The sequence below is a fragment of the Oenanthe melanoleuca genome, chromosome Z (assembly GCF_029582105.1).
Source record: "Oenanthe melanoleuca isolate GR-GAL-2019-014 chromosome Z, OMel1.0, whole genome shotgun sequence".
Classification (NCBI taxonomy): domain Eukaryota; kingdom Metazoa; phylum Chordata; class Aves; order Passeriformes; family Muscicapidae; genus Oenanthe; species Oenanthe melanoleuca.
The window spans coordinates 33,099,901-33,125,187 of NC_079362.1; the positions used below are offsets into that span (position 1 = coordinate 33,099,901).

At 42.1% G+C, this 25,287-nt stretch overlaps 2 protein-coding genes across 8 annotated transcripts in view; both read right to left on the bottom strand.

Moving 5' to 3' along the window:
- NRG1 (neuregulin 1) overlaps positions 1-25,287 on the bottom strand; it is a 452,226-nt gene that overhangs the window by 84,635 nt on the left and 342,304 nt on the right. The window contains exon 1 of one of the 7 annotated variants that reach the window (XM_056514285.1): positions 13,772-15,277. The exons of 4 other annotated variants lie outside the window; for them this stretch is intronic. In XM_056514285.1, the coding sequence (XP_056370260.1) occupies positions 13,772-14,402 (631 nt within the window). In that variant the 5' untranslated portion in view covers positions 14,403-15,277. Of the gene's footprint in view, positions 1-10,023; positions 10,352-13,771; positions 15,278-25,287 lie in introns of those variants that run through there. 2 more of the 7 variants (XM_056514288.1, XM_056514291.1) reach the window with 2 other exon arrangements.
- On the bottom strand, positions 14,852-15,013 carry LOC130265300 (uncharacterized). Its single transcript, XM_056514292.1, has one exon. It carries the CDS (start codon positions 15,011-15,013, stop codon positions 14,852-14,854), a length of 162 nt encoding a protein of 53 aa, XP_056370267.1.

Genomic DNA, 25,287 nt, shown 5'->3' on the forward strand with positions numbered 1-25,287 from the left:
TTCTCCTGCCCTAAGGGTCTGTCTTTTTGATTGTTGAGCTGGAGCTATCCTTGTGCTGGGTATCCATTGGATGCCTGCAACCTCCCCAGTCAGTGCTGTGGGACTGCCTCCCTTCTAGCCACAGGGAGGCTAGAACACAACCTGTCACTACCACAGCGGTGTGGTGATGCACAGAAGACCCTTCATAGCTCTTGTTCCCACATCTGTGCTTCTCTACCTGGCAGAGTGTAGGCTTCCTCCAACCCAACAACCCTCCAACCCCTTGCAACCTTGCTTTGTGCATATTAAGGCTGCTAAGTTTAATGGAGCTCCATGAGTCACTGAGGAACTGAGGCCTGAGCCCGTGCTATACCATGGACAGGCTGAAAAAACAGCTATTGGACCAGACAGTGCTCAATCAAGTGACGATCTGATTTTGCGTATTCATGTAAAAAAACTGAAACTATCCAAGATTGGAAAGAAGCAATCAATCTCTATTAAAAACAAACAAATAAGCAAAACCAGAAACCAGATATAAACACAAACAAACAGGCCCTGCAGCTAGTTGAGGTTCATCTAAAAGGTGAACAACAGTTCTACAAAAATACTCAAAAATTTCAGCTTAGGGAAATGAGATCAACAGATCTTGGTTAACTAGTATTTTGTCAGTTGTCAAAGAAGAGCAACATTGCTTCTTTTTTTTTTTCCCCGGAGGGAGCCATTAGCTAGTCTATTACGTTCAATGACAATGACAGAAAAACAGTCTGACTTGAAATGTCAGGATCTTATTTTGTTTGCATTTATTTCATTCACTTTTAGCAATAAATGCCAGAAAGGCATTTTAGCAGTGAAGACATATTGTCTTCCTACATATTTTAAACAATATTTCTTTTCAGAAATGAAAAAGGGAAAAGAAAAGAAAACAAAAAAATTTGTGAAGAGAAGGATTCTGGATGATTTTTAGTTTGCTGTGTCTTTATGCACATGCCTGTAAGAATAAGTCTATACTTACTACCCTTTATTTGTATTTCTACTCTTTCTTCCTGGGTTTTCCTTAGTAGATGCTACTGCTTAAAGGGAGCACAGCTGGCTCTCAGTCTGTGGGACTTCATTCTTGGTGCTGCCAGAGGTTTCCTCTGTTACACAGGGTAAATCACAGAGGCATCTGTAAGAGGGGCTGTTGGCACTCAGAGACTATGAATTCATCCAAGCAAGGCAAAACATTTGTAAGCTGTCACCTACAGTGCTGTTATTGACTCATGCTGTGTAAAATAGGACTGGTGAGTACACTTCCTTAGCTCTCTCCCAGTCTTGTAATGGATATGAATGTCGGCTGCTGTCAGAACATGGATTGGGTGGTGGTAAATGGAAGATCACTCCATTCCGGTTCTCTCCACTTCATGCCATGCAAACTGGGGTCCCAGCTGATCCTGGAGAACCCTTTGCCAATTCCAGGACTGATATTACAAACCTCATAGCACCAGCTCTATAAAGGCTAACAGGGCAAAAAATTATGATTACCCCTTCAGCAACACTTTTCTCCACTTGCGTGTCTGTGTACTCCTACACATGCTGCCCTGACACTTTCAAAGGAGAAGGTGATGTGCCCCACAGCACAGCTTTGTGTAGTCCAGATTAGGAGTATCTTCCCTCATCTTAAACCTGAGCAGCCTCCAAGCATTTCAGTACTGTTCAGCATGCAGCTAGCTGAAAGAGCTGGTGTGCACTACAGTGACATTTCCATCACAGTCGCCATTTTCACATCAGACTGAAGCCCATTAGCTGCTAAACTGGCTACTTCCTGGCGCTCAGCTGAAGGAAGCACTTTGTTGGGAATATAATCAATCTTACCACAAAACTCTGGCTGGTGCTCTCTCAGGTGATTAAACAGTCACATGAGAGAAAAATGACACAATTCAAGGCTTGCTCTTAACCGAGCTAGGACATGAAAAATGAAAAGTGTCACTATAGTACTTAAACTCCCTTACATCATCACGCCCAAAAAGGAGCAATGAAATGCAGTCCCTCTGAAATGGATGTATCTATAATTCAAAACATGATCTGCCTTAAGGAGCAGAACTCTGGGTCCAAGTCTGCTGAGAATTACAAGCAGCACGAGCTTGAAGGCTTCTCAAGCAATGAGAAGGACAGATCATTAACAGTGTGAGAAAATGAAGCACAGGAAAGACTGAGGGTGAGATCACACATGGGAAGTCACAATTTGACAATTTTAAAAGCTCTCTTAACAAGTGAACATCCCCAGAAACTTTCATACTTTAACGAATACCACTAGATTTGTAGTCCTTCTGCTACATAGTCTTCTTACTACACTTTATAAATATTCACCCTACAGGACCTCCATGAGGATGCAATATAATGCTTTTTAAATAAGCAGAATTTAAAGCAGATTACGTGTTAGATTTCAAAGCATCACTCCAAGGTTTCAAATGATCATCCCAACATTTCTTCTATTTTTATATTTAAGCCAGGAGAGGTCGAGCTGCAACTGGAAAGGTGGAGAGCATTTCCAATCCTGAATTCAGCACAAGGTAAGACAAAGGTCAGTGTAGCTGAACTGCCCACTAGTTTTCAGTGAAAACTAGACTCAATGTTTAGGTAAAAAGTTGTTCCGAGTAACTGTTGTAATCATGAAGAAATCTGCATTGACCCAAAGTCACCAGAAGAAGAGGTTTGAATTTGGTAAAGCTTTTCTCTTAATGAGATTAGGATATGAAACAATCATTTTAGGGTAGAAAGTTACGATGGTACAACCAGTGACATTACTATGGTTGATGGAGGTTAGTTAATCCCCAAAGGAAAAATTCCCGCAATTTAACATGTTTTCCTTAAAAGAACTATGGTTAATTTTCAGCTTGTAAAATCTATTTTCAGCTCAGTCTTGCAGATTTCCCTGCCAGATCTGAACACTCCAAATTTTCTTTTATTTGTGACCTGTAATTACACAGAAGTCCTGATCAAGTTGTCTGATTTTTCTCAATTAAGTGACATTTTTTAGATTTCTTTTGAAGGGGAAGTATTTACATGTCTTGACCAACAACTGCCAATAATGCTTTTTGAAGCCTGTATCTGAGTTTCTGCTAAGCCATAATTTTTGATCAATTAAAAAACTGCGATTATGTCACCATCATTTCTAAAACAGAGTAATTTATGAAAATTAAGATATTAATTAAATGTAAGTTAACATCAGACAGAAATGCTGGTATACCCATTTGTTAAAAATCAATGTGTATTAGTATCCTGAAAGTATCAGTAACACTCCTGAGAAGATATTACAGATCAAATGCAAAAGTAAAAGCAAAACATAACCACATATTAGTCTGCAATTTAGGGAAGCTGCTAGGTATGTTAGGGATAAGTAAATTTAGATTCTTCTTTGAATCCTGGCATATTGACATGCAATAGTCTCTGGATCTCAGTCCTGTTCAGGAGACACCAGAATATTTTTCTCTTTTCTTTGTCTTCAGCCCTCTTTCCTGCCAGCTTCTGCCCAGCTAAGTGGCTTTTGTGAACTGGTACTTCCTCTGATTCACAGCTAGCAAATCTGCTTCTTGGGCTTGTAGCAGTTATCTGAATACACTTACTGAACACATCTTTTTAATCCTTCCTCCAAATTTGGAGAAGGAAAAACTGCACACATTAAGCAATCTATTAGCAACAATTAGGAAAATTACAGGGTTGCTTAAGAAGCTACTTGCATCAAAGGCCTCTATTAATCTCTACAGCACAGCAAATTCAAATGTTTGGAGACAGCAAACAACAGAAAGCTTGCTATTTGTGTTCTTAAACATTCACATGTTCAAATCCCATTTTGATGTCTTTATTGGCCAGATGCCATTTTATAAACCAAAAGGAGAATTTTAAGGTGCCTTTCTGTTAACTGAGTATGAAGCACAAGTCTGTGCCCTAATACATTCATTGGCCTTTTCATCCAAAAACACAGCCTTTCTTTGCTCACAAAGAGAATGCATTCACAGTTGTATGTCCCAAAAATTATGTAGCTGGAGGAATTAGCAAGGATTGTTAACGATGACATTCAGAATCTACTATTTCTGTACAAAATCAACACCTCCAAAAAGAAGAGTAAGCTGACTAATGAGGCAAATGCTGGGGTGCATTGAGTGGTTTTGAACAAAGTGATGGGAGGGAATTCAATAACAGAGACACACTTTGCAGTGTCTGCAGCACAAGCAGAGCAACTCCAGCCATTGGAGTGGCTAGAGAAAGAAGGGTGTGAAGGACAATTCCTTGGATCTCTCCATCAATAAGAAGTGTTCACTCAACATGCTTAGATGTCAAGATGATCTGCCCTACAGAGGATCTTACAAATGCGCAATGGACAGAGGGAATGAATGCATTCCTAGTTCAGATCCTCAGCAGAGGGAAAAGGTGCTTTGGAATTTGTTGCAAGTGCCACAGTGCAGACTGCTAAATACCTGTGGCATTGGAGAACAGATTCTTCCTACTTTTATCTGGGCAAGAAAATACCAGACCGTCCCTGCTCTCCTTGTTATAATTACGCCTTTGCAGTTTCCTGGCCCTTTGCTGGGTACTTAATAATGTCCTGCTCCTGCAAGTAAGCTCAAGCCTCTCCAAGATCCTGTACCAGGATCAGGAAGATCTGTACCTGTAGCAGGAAGCCTTTTGCCTTTCTTTTTAACCTGTACTCCTTAATTCCTAAAACCATAACAACCTATCGGTGGTTGGTCCCCTGATCAACTCAGACCAGATACATGAATGATCATTCTTCCATTCCCAGATACTTGTCCCTCTCACTGAGGCACTTTATTTCCTTTGCTAAGGGATTATTACTGTCACACTGCTAACTGTCCTGCTGAGCACAACCACAACTCAAGAAAAGCTATCTTGAAAATATAAAAATTTCTTTAAAATCCCACATATCTTGACATTATTAGCCATTCTGACTTTCTTGGTATGATCATGCCCCATTATTTTCATGTCCTGTTGCTATAAAAGATGCTCAGGTGTAATGAAGCCCAATCAGACTAAGTCCATTCAATATATCCACTGTAGGACAGAAATGCAAAAGAATCCATAGGCAAAGTATCTTTAAACTGGGAAGACAGGAGCACCAAAATCCTCCCATCCCACTAATCCATGCACTAGGACAGTTTCCACTTTTGGAATGGGCCAACAGTGGGAGAAGTGTCAGTGGAGCATGGAGGGAGATATCTTTGAAAGCATGAGCAGAACTCAAGTGTGTAGCAGAACTCTGCATAGCTCAAATTATTGGGCTGGCTTCCTGTTTACCCAAGATGACTTGCTGAAGGCATTGTTCAGAGTAGAACAGAACCAGACAGGTAATGAGGGAGCTGAAACTCCTCCTAAAATTCACATACCATTGCTATAGCTGGGCAATCTTTACCTTTTCTTCCCTTGATTAGCCCTTACGATTATTGCTCCATCGCAGTGAGAAGTTAAGAAGGTTGGTGAGGGTCCTTGCATGTGTGAGTCATTGGTCTTCTGCTCTGACTGGACATTACTACTGTTTTACTGCTTAAAATATTTAAAAAGCACTGATGCTACTTTATGCATCTTGAGTACTTCCAAACAAGATCAAGGAAATGAGCAGGTTTTGTTGTCTGCTGCTGGGATTTTGGACTAGTCCATGCCTAAGTACCATCAAAATTATGTTTCTATTTATCTGAAAAAGAAGAAAGCGTGAAGAGCAATGAAATAATTCAAGGTCTGAAAACAACTTCCTCGATGGGGAGAATCATAAGAGTTCAGCCTACCTACTCTGTCAAAAAGGCTTATGTAATGTTGAGCAGATTACAGTGTGTATGGACCTTTGTGAGTGGGAAATACATGGCATGGAAGAACTTTTTAATCTAGGAGAGAAAGGTGTGAATGAACAAGTGGCCAGAATGCAAACATATATTTTCAAAGTCAAAGTAGGTGGTTTTACTTAAAACAGGTACTAGAAAAAGGGAAAGGGAGACAATGTCTTGAACTTAGGCTTCACACCACAACTAGAAGAAACCTTAGCAGGGATGACACTGTGTCATGTGCATTCCAGTGCTCTATTAGGTCTTATAGGGCTACAGACCTGAGAACTTTATACCAGTGAAAATTCAGGCCATTTAATTCAAGCTGAAATACTAAATGAATTATGGATTAATTTAATATAGGGAAAAGCCCAAGTTTTTCTTCTCAAGATGCTGCTCCAGTAGCCTTACACTAGCTCCCACTTACATCCTAAGAAGATTCTAGTAATCTTTTATGAGCTCAGAGATGTTTTTTTTTTTTTTGCATAAGAGAAAGGCTTTTGAATGAGCTTGATATTCTTTCGTTCTACTTTGATCTGTCTAATCACATGAATTAATTGACTGTTAAAAATTGTAAAATTCAAGCATCTTTCACAAATTCCATAGAAATACTGTACTATGTCACAAATCATGCTTAAGATCATAGCTTCATATACTCCTCCCTGCACCATGTGACTAGCAAACCAGTATTGATTTCCTTTCATCTCAAAAACGGAGACAATATTCATTGCCAAAATAAAAAGCTGTCTGAGTTATGAGAATGCACTGCCAGCAAGTTCCAGGACGAAGCAGAGATACAAAAAACGGGGGGAGGGGGTAGGGAAAGCATATGTGAAAAAGCTGAATATATTCTTGCAAGAAGATACACATTGAAATAAGGCTTTTGTAGCTAAACAATACAGGACCAAACATAATGGATGGAGCAATACTACTGATCCTGTCCAGAGCTAAATGGACCTTGCCTCTGTTTTAGCTTAGGGAAGCCTTGAGTGATGGTCAGCCATGTCCCCCTGGATTTGTTCCTGCACATTCTTCCTCAGCTAAAACCTTTTCTTTTGTCTCAGTGACTAATACTCTACTGTGAATGGGGGAGAAGGATGAGACAGGTTAGGGTGTATATAAGCAGAAGTTCACATAACCTCAGAATAATGCATTTCTCCCTTGCCACTCCCTAACTGCCAGACAGTGGTCACGCTCCAGCTCCTGAGTTTCGTGTGTACCTCCTACTGTGTCTGGTAACTTCACAAAATGTTTTAAAGTGAAGAATCAAGATGTGATTCAGAGCGCTCACTCTCCAGGAAATTGGTCTCCTTTCAGTAAAAACTGTAGCCAGTGTGCCTAATATAAAACAGTTCACAAAAGACAGGGCCTGCTCCCCTCTGTGTTCTGCCTGGGAAACGAGAGGGCAGAAGCCTTTGGTAGAAGATACACCTATCCATCTCCAAAGTACACATCATGATTTAGTCCTTGATTTTATGTGGCTTGAGCATGACCTGAAGCACAAATACTCCTGTTGTTGCTTAACTTAGTACTGTGTAACAACCCAGCTTTGAGTCCAAACAGGTCCGAATCCCTCAAAGAAAACAATTCTCCTTCCCTTGTCAGAGAAAGCATTTTCTCCTAATTCCATCCTAGGTGAAACAGGCATTTTCCTTTCAAAATTCTTTTATCACCTGCCACAGCATTTTTTTAGGTCTGTCTCCCCTTTCCTGAAAGAGAGACAGTGCAATCTCTGCCCAGGTACTGTCTGCAGCAGATTGGCATCACATGTGCTCTCCCTGAACCAGCTGCCTCATTGCATTGCTATTGATTCTGAGTTGGATTTCTGCAGCAAATCTATTGCACTTCCATTAGCAAGACTGCAAATGATGAAAACGCTCATTTATATCATCCCAGCTCTGCACCACAATTAACCTGCTACTTAGCCTCCAGCAAGCCAAATTGTGCTTTCTCATCTGAGGCAGAGAAAGTTCCCCAAGGTTTCTCTGTAACCATAAGTTAGGCACAGCAAATCAGAGGTAGGCTGCTGTGTGTTTTATTTGCAGTGCATTGACAGGAAATCAAACATAATTAGTGTAATCAAGTATAATTAGTGTAAAAAATACAAAAGATATGGAATGAGGATAATTTTAGTTCAGCTGCGGTGGAAATCCAAACCCTGAATTTTGTAATTACATCAATTATTAATAAATTTTGCTTAGAAACTTTTGAGGCAGAACAGTCACAGGTATAATTTTTAAATAAAGAAATAACGGTGATATTCTTTGTGTATCTGTTCTCTGTACTTACATACACATCTTTATATAAATGAAGAAGGAGAACATGGAAAAGTCACCCTGTAGCATAAATAGATGACTTATTCTCTCAAGTTTACAAAGAGAAATGAAGCTTTAAAAAATAAATACAAGTGCAGACTACTGTTTTGTACTGAGAAATTCAGACTGTTATTAAGAAAAAATAATCCAGGAAATACTGCTTTTTCTCCACCATGCTCTGTGCATGATGAATGGCGCATGAAAGGAAAACCACACCCCTGAGGAAAATCTGAAAGCCATGATTTTGGGGTGCTTGTCCAAGAGAAAGAAACACAGGACCAATCCGTATCATTTGCTGCATGTAGAACAGAAGAACTGTTTCCAGGCAATCAATGAAAGCTAAAAAGAGGGGTGGTAGAAATACTGAAAGAAACAAAACAATAAATTTGTCTGAGCAAACTGTGCTTGCTGAGGACATTTTTAAGATAGTGTGAACTAACCGGACTGGGGAGGGGAAGACTCCTCTTATTGCTTTAAAAGGTTTAATGGACCTGAACTCCCTAAAAATTGCTGCATCTTATGCATCTCACCCCATCAGTCCCCATGAGTGCTCCTGTCACAAATATATAGCTCTAGTAGCTGTCATGACCTTTGGAGCAGCAGAGCAATACAGACTGGCTGGCTCAGTACAGTGGCACTTGCTTTATTGCTGCTTGTTAATGGAGGCCCAGTTGCGTCTCCTGGGCCCACTGAGATCAGCATCCCTTTAATACGCTCCTGAGTTAGGCTCAAAACTTGTCTGGTACCTTAACCATGATTAATTGAAACTTCCCTGTGACAAGGTGTTATTAATTCACATAAAAGAAAAGTCATGGCTTTCAAAATGAGTCCTCATATTGTGTAGTAGATACTTAACTTAGAAGCTGAATTGCAAGGATAGTCTCCCTGTAGACTCACGGGGAAAGAGAGTGACTCCTGTTAGAGTCACTCTGGGAATTGCCTGGGGGAAGTCTCTCCCTTTATGCTGGATATGCAGCTGAAGGCTAACCAGCTTCCTAATACAGGCACTTAATTCAGGTATCTGAAGCTATTCAAATCCAGTACTGTGTCAGAAATGGAACAGCATGTGCTTTAAGTTGCTCTCTTACTGCATCTTCAAATTTTGTGGAAAAAACAATCTCTCCTGTGGCACTGCTCTGCAGAGCAACAGTAAACACAGAAAAAGGTGAAGTAGAGCCTGTGCTGTCTGATCTCCTCTTCCTTCCCCTGCAGCTCTCTGAGACATTCCTGACCTTGACATGTTCAGAGGTTGCCAGGCATGGACTCAAACCTATGGTGTTGTGATGGGGATTTGAAATACAGAGCATGGGTCAGAATTGGACTCATTCAAGAATAAGAACAAACTCTGCATGAAGATGCTATGAACAAACCCTCTGTCCTTAAATTGAAGTTTTTTTGCTGCAGCACCTTTAAGTGGAGGGAGAGGCTCCCTCTAGGCTGCCATCAAGATAAAGTATAGACCTTCCCAAATCACTGTGAATAGGAGAAAATATCAAATCCAGAGTTGAGAAAGAATGAGTGGAAGTTAGAGGCAGGTGAAAAAACTGTAAGGAATATGTACAATACAATACAAGGTAAAGTACAATTTTTGTTCAATTTTCCCCATCTCTAGCTCTAAAAGGGCACAAGAAATTTAGCCATTGTGCCTCAACTCAAGATTGGTCTCGCTCCTTTTCATTACACTGTGCCTTTATCAATACAGAAATATTTCTTTAGTATTATTTTTTCCTTGCTGAAAGAGAAAGGAAAGATGAATGCTTTAAAGCATTCCCATAATTAGGGAGTTTGTTAATCTTGGGGTGGAGCTTGACAAATTAGGAGGGGAGCTGAGACTATTTCCTAGCCACTAGTAGGCCTCAGAAGCAATCTTTTAACCTTTTTCCACTGAGGATGAGAAAGCATCACCCTTTGCTAATACTGACCCAGCACACCTGAAGTGGAAGAAGAGATCAGAAACACGAGAGGGAGTTGTCCCAGCCGGAGGCGGTTGACAGCAATGCAGAACCCCTTTTCCACTTTGCCACAGTCATCAGGCGAGGCCCAGCGCAAGCGAGACAGGAAGGAGTCCTGCCCTGCCTGCCCCAGGGGACACGCACAGGCCCAGTGCCGTGGGGAGAGGAAGATATGCCTGGTGACCATCCACTGGCATGTGTGCAGCTGGCCCAGCAGCGCACGGTACCGGAGCTGGCCAGGGAAGCCAGAAGTGAAAGAATGCTGTGTGGATGTGTCACCGGGCACAAGCGGCCCCTGGACACTGCTCTCTGCTGGGCCTTAGGCTCTGCTCTTAGGGAAACCCACTCAAGAGAAATCATACCCTGGTCTGTCTCCTGCCCTGTCTCTCGTGTGCCCTGTGGCACTTCAGCACGCCGTAAGAGTTGTGTTCCCAAAGCCAAGGCCTGCTTGGGCTGGCCTGCCAAGGCCTACAGTGCCTCTGCTCTGGGGCAGAGCCAAAGCACAGGAATGCTGCGCTGCTCTGGCAGAGCTGTCAGCCCAGGAAGGCAAGCTCCACACTGGCCAGGCTGGGTGTTTTGTGGGGAAATCTTCTTAAATGGAAAGAGGAGGCTGTAGGAAGATCTTTAAAGAGGGAATGGTTAGTTTGCAGGTCTGTAAAAGCTATTACAGAAACACGATTTTTGCAGTACTACAGAGCTGAATCTCTAACCAGCCTGGATAAAGGGCGGAATTGTATTTAAAGATGATAGTGTTAGAAGAAGTGAAATTTAACTCCTGAACTAAGCTAGCATTATTACAATCTGCATGTCTTCTTAGAGGGAGGGGTTGTAGGTTAGGGTGTATTATTATATCCTGCTTGTAATAATATCTTCTCTGGTGTAATTATGCTAAGATTGACAAGCTCCCTAAATAAGGGAATGTTTTAAAACATTCACCTTTCCTTTCTCTTTCAGCAAAGGAAAAATTATATTAAAATAAAAAAAGTAAGCTAACAGAAAGAAATATTTCTGTATTGATAAATGGCTAAGAATAACAAACGGAGCAAAACCAGTCAGACACAATTACCAGGATTGTCTCTTTTCTGCTTTCTCTTCCAGGCTCCAGGAGAAAGAAGAATCAATTAGCCCTCTGCAGACTATGACCTTGAAGGATACAGCTTTAAGGGGAATATGCTGAGTAAGACAGAAAAGAGAGGTGAAGAGAAAAGGAAACTCACGGAAGGGATAGGTTCAGAAACAGTACATCAAGCACAGAGTATGAAATGTGCATTTTTTCTGCACTGGAAATAAATTTTCAGTACATAAAGGAGTTTCTGGGAACATGTTACCTCACTCTGCCTGAAAAGAAAAAAAGGACACTGAAAGGCAAAAGAAGGGACAATCCAATTTGCAGATGCTACTTTTCAAGCCATGTCACTGAGAATTTTATAGCTGTCAAAGGCATTAAAAAAAAAAAATGTTAGCACTGATGCAATCTGTCAACCTCTCCAACAAATCTTGTTCTACATAAAACACAATGATGTGTTTGAAATGCAGCTGTTTCAAAAACCCCAAGACAGTGCTTTAAGAGGTGTCCAAAAAAGTTCTTTTCATGCCTCTTGGAATTCTTAGGCAGACCTTCTGCAGTATATTTTTCCAGCTAGATTTTCTTATTTTTCTTTGCAGAGAACCAGAGACACTTGCCATAGTCAGAATTATGTACCACAGTTAGAATAAATTCTATCTATTCAAAATTCTCCCCCAGAGCAAACCAAACTTGATCTGCTACCAGTTCTCCCTCTCCTTTCAGTCTGTAGCTATGTAAGTTTACAGTGCCTTAAAACACATTTATCTTTAAAAAAAAAAGGCAAAATTAAACAAAAACCCCAAACTTCAACAACTCCTACACACATAAAACCCCAAAATCAAAATAAAAAAGCCCCCTCTCAACCCAATAGTCTAATTTCTGGACCACCATTTATTTCCCATACGTGAGCAGATCTTAATGCAGATAATGGCTTTTTGTCAGTGACAGCTCCTGAGAATCTTTTCTGTGCCACTCTGCCCCTTCCTTTACTTCAGAAAGGAAGTTAGCATGTTATTGATAAAGGTTTGCCACATATGTAGAAATTAAAGAGGGATTCTTGAGGCAATTATGACTGAATAGTGATCTCTGGTCACTTTATGTAGCAAAATGTGTTAAAGATGTCAGAATATTTACACTACAAAACGATTTTATGCATCAGCAATATTTAAATGAAAGCTTACTTGGTAAAATTCTATTTAATTGCAAAGGTGGTTAATTCACCACAGACAAAGCCCCCTGCCATTTAATGGTACAGCAGTATTTCTCTATTAGACTGTTTCCATCTGACAAATTACTTTTAATCTGAAGGATGGTCGTCACTAAGCAAAAGGCAGCAGGGTTTCCACAGCAATACTCAGAACTTCCTTTCACTGATTCTGGAACTGCTGTTCAAGACTCTTAGTTGAAAGGACCTCCTCTGAAATCACTGTAGTTGTGCTAATTTTCACTGACAAGGCGGTTGGCCTAAAATGTTAGATGTAATCCAAATGCCACATATCTATGCTAAGTCCAGTCCCAGAGGGGCTAAACTTAGAAGAGAACTTCTGGTGACTTCTGAGCTCCAGAGTCCAGTATGTGCCATCTTCAATGTGACCAACCTGTGGCATTATAGGGAAGGCATGAGGGAGGATAAATGACATTGGGTCCTGGAAGCAAATTTGTAAGGAATGCAATTTTTCCTTCTAATCACTGTAGTTTTCCACAGTAAACCTCAGGCCTGTGCTCTCTGCTGCAGATGAGTGTGCTGCCTTCTATTTTACTAGAGTTACACAGATTTACACAGCTCAGGAATTGCTGGCTTGGTTTGCTTTGAGTTTGATGGGTTAAAATCATGAATACCAAAGAAATGACACTTCATCAATGCAGTATTTAGATGCTTTATGATTACTACTGAGAAAATAATACAGATACCTTTTTTTTTGGCTTGTTTTTATGATGAGCAAGGACGAATTTGAAAACTGACTCTTCCTACATCGGCAAGAATGCTTTCCTTAAATGCCCCACAAAATGCAGTAAGGCAATATATGAGAAACAAGTTAAACAAAAAGCAGCTCCTAGAGATGGGGAAAGACACAGAGAAATGTATGCTTTGCTCTTAAGAGAAAGGGAAAGATCATAAGCTAGATGCTAAATTAATAGTTCCCAGTTTCTAACTGCTTCAAATCTGCTGTCACTTTTTCTCACTGTTCTGAGAGTTTCAAGAGGCTAGGGATATTTTCCAGCCACAGACTTCAAGAAGGATGTACCAGAAATGCTCTGCAGGCAAAGCAAAGAACACGCATAGAAGATCCAGCACAGGAGACAAAGCAGATTTAGAAGGAAAATACACCATGTGGAATAGCTATCAGATAAACCCTTAAAGCAAATCACATACTTCCCTACATGTGGATGCAGAGAAAAAGGTGCTGCTAACCCTTTACAGACATCCCAGATGAAGTCCTGCATACCTCAGAACTAAGTTCTGAGGACTCTATGCTGTTCTCAGAGGGCAACCCATGCTGTACCAGTCTTATCATGCTTAAGCTTTGCAAGTCAATCACATGCCCTCCTTGTAGATAGTCTCAGAACAGTTAAGTGGCTTTTTTTTTTTTTTTTTTTTTTTTTTTTTCTGTGAAAGGGAAAAAACCAAAGAAACACATAGCTTTTACTTACGAAGTTTTGGAGCAGTTTGGAGAGTGGTTTCTGTTGCTTGTGCCTGAGACACTGTGGTAGGCTCCAGGACGGGTGGTGACAGCGAAGGTGCAGCAGAGGACAAAAACCCAACATCTAGGATGCGGTTATACAGAGAAGGCTGGAGGAACGGTTTGGAGGGTACAAGTGAGCTGTCACTGTGCACTGTCACTTCAGCCTTGCTCTTGGGGCTAGGTATGAGGAAGGGTGAGGCATACACCTCCGAAGGCACCCAGGCAGACAGAGCTGTAGGATCCACAGCACTCTTTGGGTCTTGTCCTATCCTCCCAGGGTCAAGGTGGGTAGGAGAGTCATACTCAAAAATCTTGTCCACAAAGACCCACTTGAGGCCAGCAATGCAGAGGCAAAGGCTAAGCAGGCAAGCCAAGATAGGGGCGATGCAGATCTTTTCAGAGTTGAGGCAGCCCTTCAGTCGCTCTGCCTCCAGGCACACACAGCAGGTTGCGGCAAGGCCTGCTATCCCCTGGACCCTCCTGTCCTCTCTTTGGGTCCCCGGCATGCTCTCCTCATCCGGGAGCCCGTTGAGGGATGCAGCATCAGGGCTCAGCTGAGCTGAGGGGCTGGGGAAAGTGTCGGCAGCTACTTCAGACATGTTTAAGCATCAGCTCTCAAACAGCTCACCTCCAAAAGGCCTTAACTCTATCACAGTCCATTACTGTGAGACACAGACAAAAAGAGATGGTAGTAATAGTCACAGTGCTCTGCAAAAATCACAGAGTGGGAGTCAATAAAAGGTCGAAGCTCAGCAACATCATCCAAACTGGGAGAGGAGTAATGCACAGGAAAAATTAGATCCCCCCGGTCCCTGTGCCCCCAAGCCCTCTGTCACTGTCTCTGCTCCTCTGAAGTGAGAATAGCTTTGCAATTACTGAGCTCCTGTTTGCTAGCCACTTTTATAATTCCTTAAACGCCTCTCAAGCAATTCCAGCTCTTCTGCAGGGGGAAGAAACATTCCCCCAAAAGCAAACACAAACAAAACAAAACAGGGGAAGGAGGGTGATGAGATAAAGAAAACCACGAACACTGAACAAACTGACCGGATTAAGTAAACCAGTAGCCCAGAGCGAAAGGCAAGATTCTCACCTTGAGCATCTGAGGCTGGTATCTGCTTAGACGAGGAAAACAATTGTCATGCGGTAGACGGAGCAAAAGCAAAATCTCTAACAACAGCGGCAACGGCAGAAGTGACAGTAGCAGCAGCATCCTGTCGTGTTACAGCGGCGGCTGAAAGAGGCTGAATCATTACAGAGCAGCAGGTGCTCGCTGTCTGAGCATCACTGCAAACAATATCATTACAGAGAGGTTTGAAAGAAACAGCGATGCCAAGACGGTGGTAACTCCCTTTATCTCCCCTCCCTCTTTGTCCTCCTTGAGCGCTCATTCACTTTCCTCCGTTTCCCCCCCCCGCCCCGCTCCCCCAGCCCCCTCGCAGCCTGTTTCCCTGATGTACAGACTCGCTCCTTCCTCCCCTACCCCACCCCCCGCACTCTGCAGGGCTGCTCTGAGTGAAATCAGTATACCCAGCAACGCAGGACTGTCAGTGACTTCCTATTTTATCCAATTAGGAGAAATAAAGGCCATCAAATCAAAGGGAGGGAGCGGACAGTAGTTGCGCACCCACCCACTCCCTCTCTCCAGGCAAAGCGTGGCCAGAGGCGGCGGCGGCCATCGATGGCAAAGTCCTCCGGCAAGGACCGGGTGTCGGTGGAAGCTCTTTGGGTTGGACTGGGCTCGCTTAGTCTGATATTCGATCTCTCCCAGGGGAAAGACCTCTTTCCAGAAGCAATTTCTCCCTGCCTGACACCTAGAGACAGCTTTTCTTTCCAAGCTCCAGAATAAGTTTTATTTCCTAGGAATAGGGCTGGAATGCATCTTAGATCAAGAAGATGAATCAAAAAACCCCAAGCCATTCCCACCTCTGATAAATTTTTATTCAAGTTATTGCAAAGATGTTTGCTTTTTCAAAAAAATTCCATTTTACAACCTTCTTTCCAAATGCTTTTCCAAACCCCAAAACCCCAAGATTTTACACTCCAGTCAGTTCCTGGATGCACTTTTCAAGAGCTCACATGTTGCTAAAATATACCCTCACTCAACTTAGACTAAAAAAAAAAAAAAAAAAAATTTATAATTTATTATTTTTAATAATTAAAGGCTTACACTCTGTTTTAGATTTGGCTGTCATTTCTCACCTTTACTAATATGTAGTACTACAATTTCCACCTGTGCAGTATAATACTCAACAGTCCGGTTAATATAATAAAAGTAATACTAGAATTAGATCTATTCCCAATCTCTTTTGTTTCTCAGCTGTGTAACAATAAAGATGTGTATGAAAGGCAAGGGACTTAAAACAATTTCCAGTTCCTTGAACTTAAGGAAAACACTGGCATTGAAGTTTTGCTGGTGAGAATCCCCCTTTCTCCTTAGCATGAATGGCTCCAGGATGCATAAGGAAACAAAGAATCAAGAGCTACAAATTGCTCTGAACTAATTTTTGTTGGTGTCTTATTTAGGCACATGAAAGGTAAATTCCTTTGTGGTTAAGTATATTTTGGTAGTGTTAATACAGGCATCTGATTCTATCCATGTTTTCTCTCTGCCTCCAGCTCCACTCTCATCACACCCCCTTTCCAATGTGAACATTAGTAACATTTGCATGAAAAAGATTCATCAAAATCTCAATGAATCGTTTTTACAGACTGTCATGTCAAGGATTAATTGATGAATGTCTGATCACAAAGCTTCCTGTGAGGCAGCAGTAGCCAACTGAAGTAATCACAATGCTACTACAACCAAGTGCTTGGAGCATTTACCTTAAAGCACAGCCAGTGATAATACTCTCTGAAAGAAAGTAAAAAGATAAATCATCTTACAATCTAGCCTACATTACCACTGAAGTGTCTGGTCCTTAGGTTAATGATGTGATCAGCAACCTCAGACAGAACGAACAGCTTGAACTGCATATTTACATACATGGCTTCTCTTATTACAAAGCACACGTTCTCTTTGGCTGGTAATATCCTGCATCAGTGCAGCCTCTCTCGAGTACATCAAAACCTATTTCAAACAGCAGTAACAGCACAACCTCTGTAGAAAGTGTAACGTAACAGTAGCATTGCCGTGACAGGTGTGGTGGTCTGTGGCTACAAGTCAGCACGGTTTCTAGAGAAAGGATGTACCTTTTATTTGATAAACTGATAATCTGGGAAAACCAGGCATACTTTCATACACCCAAGTTGTTACTCAGGTGTGAAGCTACAGCATCACTCTTCAAAGTGGAGTGCAAGTTGAGAACCAGCTGGGAATATTCTGTTCATTGCACAGATGAGATACTACAACATCTGAGTGCTTGGCAGAAATTTTTTTAAATTACTTTCCTTCTTTACCCATGTCTAATTTCTCAGCTTTCATATTTCCAGAAAGATAATTTTCCCAGTTGACAATTCTCTGAGACGGTGTTTAACTCAAAGTCCTGTCCACATCTTTCCTGCACTGGTCTTCCTGGCAAACTGCCTGTGTTCAATCTCCAGTAATCTTTGCGACCCTCCATCCTATCTGCACTTATCTGGTCTCCTTTAAGCCATGATCCTGCTCTGCTCACATCTTCCTGGTGCTGCGCTGAACAGAAAGGAACGTGGAGATCTTACACCCTCCTTATAAGGGTTGCCACGAAGTTAAACCGAACACGCAAAAAGCTGTACAGCTGGACAGAGGTAGGAGTGCTAAGTGCACGTGGGGCATATTCAGGGACTCCTGTGCATGTGGGGGCATCGCTCCCTTTCTAACCCTGCTGCCGCAGGGGCCGCCGGCTTGCACGGGCCGGGAATGGGCTCTTCCAAAGGGCTTAGCTTTAGCCCGGCTGGCTAAACTGAGGCTGGGCAGCATCTCTCCCTGCCTTTCCCTGCGGCACCGGCAGGCCCAGCCCGCCCGCAGCAGCTCCTCCCGGCAGGCAGGCAGGCACACCCGCACACCCCCGCCGGCTCCGCGGCCGCAGCGTGCCCGCGGTCCCTGGCTCCCGGCCAGGCTGCAGTGCCCTCCTCCGCTGCGGGTCCCTTCCCCCGCCGCACCTCCAGCCCTGGCGCGCAGCCTGCCTGCCTCAGCATCACGCAGCCGGCTCTGCCCAGACCTCCTCCTCCTCCGCCCCCTCCGCAGGGAAGCCTGCAGATCTGCTTCAGCCCCCCAGCTCCGCAAGGGCAGCGGGGCCTGCGGCGAGGAGAGCGGGGCGGCACCCGGCACGCTGACCCAACTTCGGGGTGCCTGGCGGCTCCCGCTGTTCCTCGCCAAGAGCGGCGAAAGGAGGTGCTGAATCATCGGCCAGCAAGCTTCCCTGGCTCCGCTCCACAGGTGGCCAAAGCCAGGGCCAGATCACAGACTGCCTGCAGTCTTATATCTCATGGGCCGGTTCCTCCCGGCACCTTTCGGACCAAAATGAAACTCCGCACTCTCTGCCGCGTCGGGGTGGCTACCGGAGCACATTACTTTCTGAGGCAGCCCTCCAGGCTGCAGTAAAAGCTGATTGATGATGGTCTCTCGCTTTGTGCCTGAAGATAAAAGTATAAAGGCACATTTTGCTAACTTTGGGGGTCTTTTCTATTCCCCTTGCCCCCAAAGCATTGCAGAAGTGCTTTATTCTGCAGTTGCAGGCTTGAGCTTTTCACATTTCTATAACTAGCAATGGCATACTGTGCTTAGACATGGATTCTGCCCTAGCTGAAGGAGATTAGTGGCTGGGAAGAGTCAGCAAATGGCTCATTGGAAGGGAGGCCCTGGAAGAAATCAAATGGAAGCGTGACCTTGAAGGTAACAAAGTTTTACTGGGGTAGCCCATTGGTGGTATCTACAGCAGGGTAAGAGAGGAAATTACTTGCATGCTTGCAATAAGGTCAGTTTAGTGTGCAAAGATTTATTCCCGATTCCCACATAACTTGGGTCTCTTTGGCTTAGAGGAAAATGCAGTTTGAGTCTACGTTAATGAAGCTAATCTATGACTGAGATTTGAAATCTTGCCAAATAATAGGTTGAAACCAAAGGCCTTAGAAAACTGTAATTTTATTTCACTGAGTGTTTTTGCAAAGAATCAAGTGTGATTTTTCCCCAAAGTTTCACTGCAAAAAGGCTTAAGGAAATATCACAAAACCCCAGTTTTTTGGGTGCTAAAAGGAGGTGGACTTCATATTACCAAACTGCAGAGCCCTTTGGAAGAGCCCATTCCCGGCCTGTGCAAGCCGGCGGCCCCTGCGGCAGCAGGGTCAGAAAGGGAGCGATGCCCCCACATGCACAGGAGTCCCTGAATGTGCCCCACGTGCACTCTGGCCAGCCACAAAGATGTGAATAGATGTGTGATTATGACCGACTTCATCCTGCAAACTAGAGCACAAGTAGCATTTAACTCAGCTGACCCTTCTGTCATAATAAGACCTAAACCTGCTGAAAGTTCTGGAAAGAATGCTTGGTGATTCATTCTCATGGAAGCCATTGGATTTCAGATATCTATCCCCTTTAAATAAGGTCTCAATAGTCCACAAAACAATTCTGTAAGAATTATCTACTGTCTTGCGACTGCGGGGACATTAGGAAATTAAAAAACCTCTTCACAAGTGGTTATTCATGGCTCTGGCTGTATGACAGTTAGGAAAGAATACTAAGAGGACCATATATCAATGTGGACAAGTGATCTGCACCACCTCCCCCAAAAGACTGCTTTCCTTTAAGAACATACCTTCAATAAGAAGCAACCAGCAACATGCAGCACCAATTGCTCCATCATGTATTTGATTGCATCCCTTTTTCTACCATACACTGAGAAATTAAAAGCTTGTAACCAAGAACCTAAGAAAAAAAAGTGCATTGTTCATTAAGAAGAGATTGATGAGGTAGATAAAAGGATCGCTTTTTATTGATTGCACTTTCTTCAAATTAAATAAGTGCACTATATAAAGATGGAGGAGTGACCCAAAGCAAGTGATCAAGCCCAATGAGCGACATCACTGCCAGCAGTCATGGTGTGAGAAGAGTGGGCCATCACACGTGGTACAAAATGATTCATTTATTCATCCTTTCAGTGTTTCACCAATCTCTCTTCCATAATCCATCTAACTTGGACTGATGCCAACATTTTTTGAGTCCTTTCAAAAGCCCTTACTAGGAACCTCATTTGTCAGCTCAAATGGCTCAAGGAGAAAACTTCATTTTGCTTCTATACTGGTCCTGTCACTGGAACTCCAAATGTTAAAACGGGACAAGCTGTCACTTGCACACAGACATCCTATTTTTCACCTGGTGTAAAGCAAAAATAACATAGATGATCGTGCTGTTTTTATGCTTCTGCCCATTTCTATCACCTTCTTCCCTTTATTTGTTTCAAACCCTCTGCCCATTTGCAGCCATATATGAGTGAGGACAGGAAACATCAAGCCTTAGGAAAAGGCAGGAAAAGATGAACAACAAAAATAAGCACATATTCAGGTACAGACATGAGGCTAAATATGTCAATGTCAGCAGAATCATTAGTGTGCTTAATTTGATTGGTATTAAGGGTTGCTGTGGGAAGACTCCCTACCCTCAGACAACACAGAAGATGGGGACATGAACAAGCTATTCTAACCCTCTTCATATCCTCAAGCCAAACCAGCTATATTGGATGCTGGTGTGTCAGAAGTAGGTCCTCACACTAGTATGTTTCTTGGAAATGTCTGAAGAACAGTATGCAAACAGCAATGATTCTGAAAACATCTGTGAGAGCTCATGTTGCCCCTGTAGCTGTATTTTCTGAATTGGCATCACATGTACAGATTTACACCAAGCATTTACATTCTGTAAGTCCAATAGCTGTGTCATGCAGAGTGATTTGAAAAAAACAAGAAAACTACAATGGCTGTTCTAAGAAAAGTGTATACTTTAAATAGCTACAGCCAGTAATTGAAACAGAAAACTGCCATAAAATGGGCTGTTATTTCAGGGAAACCAAAAAGGTGTTCTGAGTCCTTTCATCTTCAAGTGAAATGTAAGACACTGAGTTTCTTTCATCCTATTCTAAAGCAGAGCTAGTGGCACTACACAAGACACAGAAATAGGACATCAAACCATGAATGTCAGGCTTTTTCATCAGCGGCTCTGTCTCATTTCCCCAATCTCTGCTAAGTCACAAAACTGGGATGGCCCTCACCACTGTTTAGGCTAATGATAATTATCTCGATGATGTGGTAAAGGAACATTCAAGAGGTGCAAAGACAAGTAATGCACTTTGGTAGGCTCTTCTGCCTTAGGGCAGAAGCATATGCAATTCAGATTTTTTAAAATTTGTTTGTTTGGGTGTTTTGTTTTTGGTTTTTTTTTTTTTTTTTGCCAGGTGTGACACCCCTTTCACTCTTTTACCAGAGTCTCCAGCAAACCCAATGGGGCCATTGTGATCATTTCTTTTCACACTGTGGCAATGAGCTGGAGCAGCAGTGCAGTCACAGGCCTCAGGCTTGGTCATTCACTCCCACCTACCTTAGTGCTCAAATGCATCTGCACTCCTGCTTTTGAACCACTTTATTCACACAGAATAAACTGCTCACGGGTATTCACTGGACAGTGGCAATTCTGCTACTTTGCACACACTTAGCTAGGCAGGATTTTGTGCTGTCAGCCTTTGTATTCACAGTGCTCCGACTGCTGGCAGAGTCACTGGACAATGATAATTTATGTCAGGGTCCTGAAATCACTGAATCAAGGGATTATCCCTCCCTCATTGACACCCAGTTAATAAAATAATTAACCATGCATGGAGTTAAACAAGTGGTGAAATGCCTTCCTGATTAGAAACGGGCCACATCATATATCTAAGTGCCTTTTTGAATCAGAGCCTAATTCAGGAACTGAGAAGCATTTCTGAAGCATAGTGCAGTGGTTTCGTGATAAACAGTTTGGGCAGCAATATCATCCTTTTCTTCATCTCTCCTTTTTTTCTGCTCCTTCTGTCACTTGCAGTAACATTGTTCAGCCCTAATTCTCATACTGGTCCTGTAAATTATCTATCTATCTATCTATCTAGGCTGGAAGAAAGAGAACAGGACCATGCTCCAGAGGCCTGAAGTCCCTTGATCTTTGATCTTTTCACTAAAGATTTTGCATAGTGAAACCATAACCCAGAGCCCTTCCTGAATCTGGGTTTAATTTAGGCAGAGGCTTGTAGAAGATCCCAATGGGATACTCTTCATTCTGAAAAATTTTGAGTCTACTTACTGCACCTTTTGTTTTATTTTTTTTTTTTCCTATAAATCAAACTATTTTTGTACCTGCATGTATTCTGAACAGCTGCTGTTTAAATCTTAAGGTACCACACTTCACTGCTTAATATTCTGACCACATACAGAGTTTTCATAGAGTAACTCTTTATGTGTATTCAATAGTATTGTTACTAGAAAAGCAAAAAGAAAGAAGTCAAAGGCATGGAGCCAACCTACTGCACGAAGGAATTTCTGTATCATTAAATAAACATGTATTAATGATAGGACATAGCTGTGGCTTGGACTTTAAAAGTACATCTTACAGTACAGCTACACTTTACGAATTCTGCTTGCAGAAAAAATTATGATTTCACCTCAAAAGTTGCTTTGCTTAGCAACTTTCTACAAATACCTTTAAATAATGAAATTAATCCGCCTTATCCTAAATTGAGATATTAATTCAATTACACTTAGATTCAGTTCTGGTCATGTCTATATGTTGCCGGATTATGCACAAGTTAGCAGAATTGAGATGTCCACTGTTTGAAACAGATAAGCAACATGATATTTTTAAGTGTAAAATTCAATAACAAAAACAACAGCTCTCATCATGCTTCAGAATCTTAGTAGCTAGTACCATTTAATATTTATTTTTAAATATTCTTTCTTAGTGCTTTCAGAAGGCCATAGAAATCATGAATCACTCCTTTGGCATTGGCTGGAAAACTGTCAGTTTCCAGCAAATTAAGAATTCAAATAAGTATGACAAAGGAGATTTTATGTTTAGTAATGAGTTTTGAGTAGTCTAATCAAATATGATTTTATTACATAGTTACATTTTAAATGCAAAGCCTAATGTGTCACATTTTTATCACTTCTGCACCCAGGCTCTTTTTCGTGCTCTGTATGAAAAGCACACATACTCTCATCTTCCAGATATCAATTGATTTAAGGTAGTTAACTTTTCTCACACTCAGGACTTCAATGTTTGTGCATCAGGCTGATGAGTCTTGCCAAGAGCAAGAGAGGAAAATGCCAAAGAAGAAACTCTGAGACCTTAAAGGAAAGTTCATTTGTCTGATGCAGGTCAAAGCTACAGAGCAGACTCAGTGCTGCTCCAAACACTCAGCAGACCCTTACACCAGGATAGAGCAAATTTATTACAACTTGTTCATATTTAACACATGGACATACAACTGGGCAATACAGGCTACTGGATGACACAAGTCCTGTAATGCAGCTTTGGAAACATTGAACAACCTAGAAATGAAGTATCAGAGGCAGAGATAGAGCTGATACATGTATACATAAGTATCAGAATGAGTTTATAACTGTAATTTCATTTGAAGGACTCATTATTCCTGCAGCATTTCCTGCATTCACACTGCAGGTCATGTCCACTGGGGGTGCATTATGAGTGCCTGTGTTTCACCGCAGAGGCTGCAGAGTGGCAGGGAGACTACAAAAACAGAAAGGAGAGGACAGCCTGTCTTTTTCCTTCTTCTTGAGGGTGTCTAAGGAATAAATGCATTTACTCCAAAAGATTATTTGAAAAGGTGGTCCAGAGGGGTCACCCTGTATTCTGTGTTCCCTGCCAAGCTCATCCAAATTAGCACCCAGAGAGAAAGTCAAATAAAATAGAGCTGTCCTCATGTACACCAGTGTAAGTATGCTATGCCTGTGGTGGAAATGGTGGCTGCAAAGTGGAGAAGGGAAGTCTACAGGGCTGTAAGAAAAAGCAAAAGGCACTTTGTGTCTTTGGCCTGTGTGTACATAGATGAGATGAAGAGGGTCCCTAAATCCCTTTCTGATCAGGGCCACAGTTTGAAGCCAAACCTTATAAAATTCTCTCATTCCTTGAGAAATTTGCTTCTGCAAAGACGGGGTCAAATATCTTGCCAGTATGAGCAAGACTTCAGCCTACTTAGTAGGCTGAAAATAGTGAGGATCTAATATATGCTTTCACTTGAGACATGCTTTGCTCTTGCTTAAACCCTGCATACTGCTTAACTGTTGCTTAACTCCAATTAAATTAAAAGCTGCTAAAGGGCAGAAAAACCTCTCAGTGTTTCTAATTTCAAACTAAATCCTTTGTCCTTCCTTCAGGGTTTCCAACAAAGGAACGACATTTTAACAACTTTGCACATACTAGAGGAGAAAACAAGGATGTGACAAAAATAGATTCCTTTCTAAAGCCACCAACTCCATAGGGTAAAGACCAAGCTCCCAAGGTCCCAAGGACTAGGCTGGTCCCATTCATGGGCAAAACATTTCTACTTATTCCAGAAGCCTTCAGCTCAGTTAAGGAAAGAAAAGGCAGGAGGTCTTGAATTTCGAACTCCTTTTGCTTTGAAGAGTAGAGATCATGCTCTTGCTTCACTGATCAATTTGAAATTATTCTCTGGAGGCCTTGTTACTAACACTTGAAAGATACATGAAATTTGGTATATTGCATTCTTTCCTTCATCAGACATCAGTTCATGGTTTCATCAAGAAACCAGCCCTGTGCAGCTGCATCGAGTTCTCTTGAGCCTGCCTTGAAGAGTACAATATGACTAAAATTTAACCAAGTGAACTGAAAAAAATGATAACGTTTTGTCCTGCATTGCTGAATATGTGCTACACAGTGCAGGTGTGAGAAGACAATACACTTCCCTTTCTAAACTAGCCTGCTTAAGAAGTGCTAGTATTATCCCAACAGTGACTATTAGGGTTAGGCATGGGCTAATTAAAAACCTATGCAGCTGGGGTCTTCTCAGCATTGATAATTACTTGTATCTGTTTCCACCACCTACCACCCCCCACCTCCATCTTCTTTCCTCCTCTAACAAAAAAAAGTAATCTCTGTGCATGTATGTAATTACAGGAAACATTATGCATTATTAATGTGGCTGCAGCAGACACATAGTTCAGGTTTACTGCTCAACAGTGTAGAGGAAAGTTGTAGCTACTGGCAACAGTCAGCTTGCCCCTGCACTAGATAATGAGACAGTTTCTAAGAGTTCCAACTGAACAGGCTAAATAATACTAGCTATTTGGAAAAGCACAGAAGCTGGAAGGAATGATGCATCTGAATCTACCATTGAGATGGACAACAATGGACAATCTGTAAGAATTATTCCAGGAACAATTGCGACAAAAAGGTTGTGCATTTTCTTTGATCCACGAATGCGATTATGTTCAAAAGCAATTACACAAGCTGGAAGTCTCCAGAGACCAGGGAGGAAACAGGTACAGATAGTACCCCAAGAGACAAAGCACCCC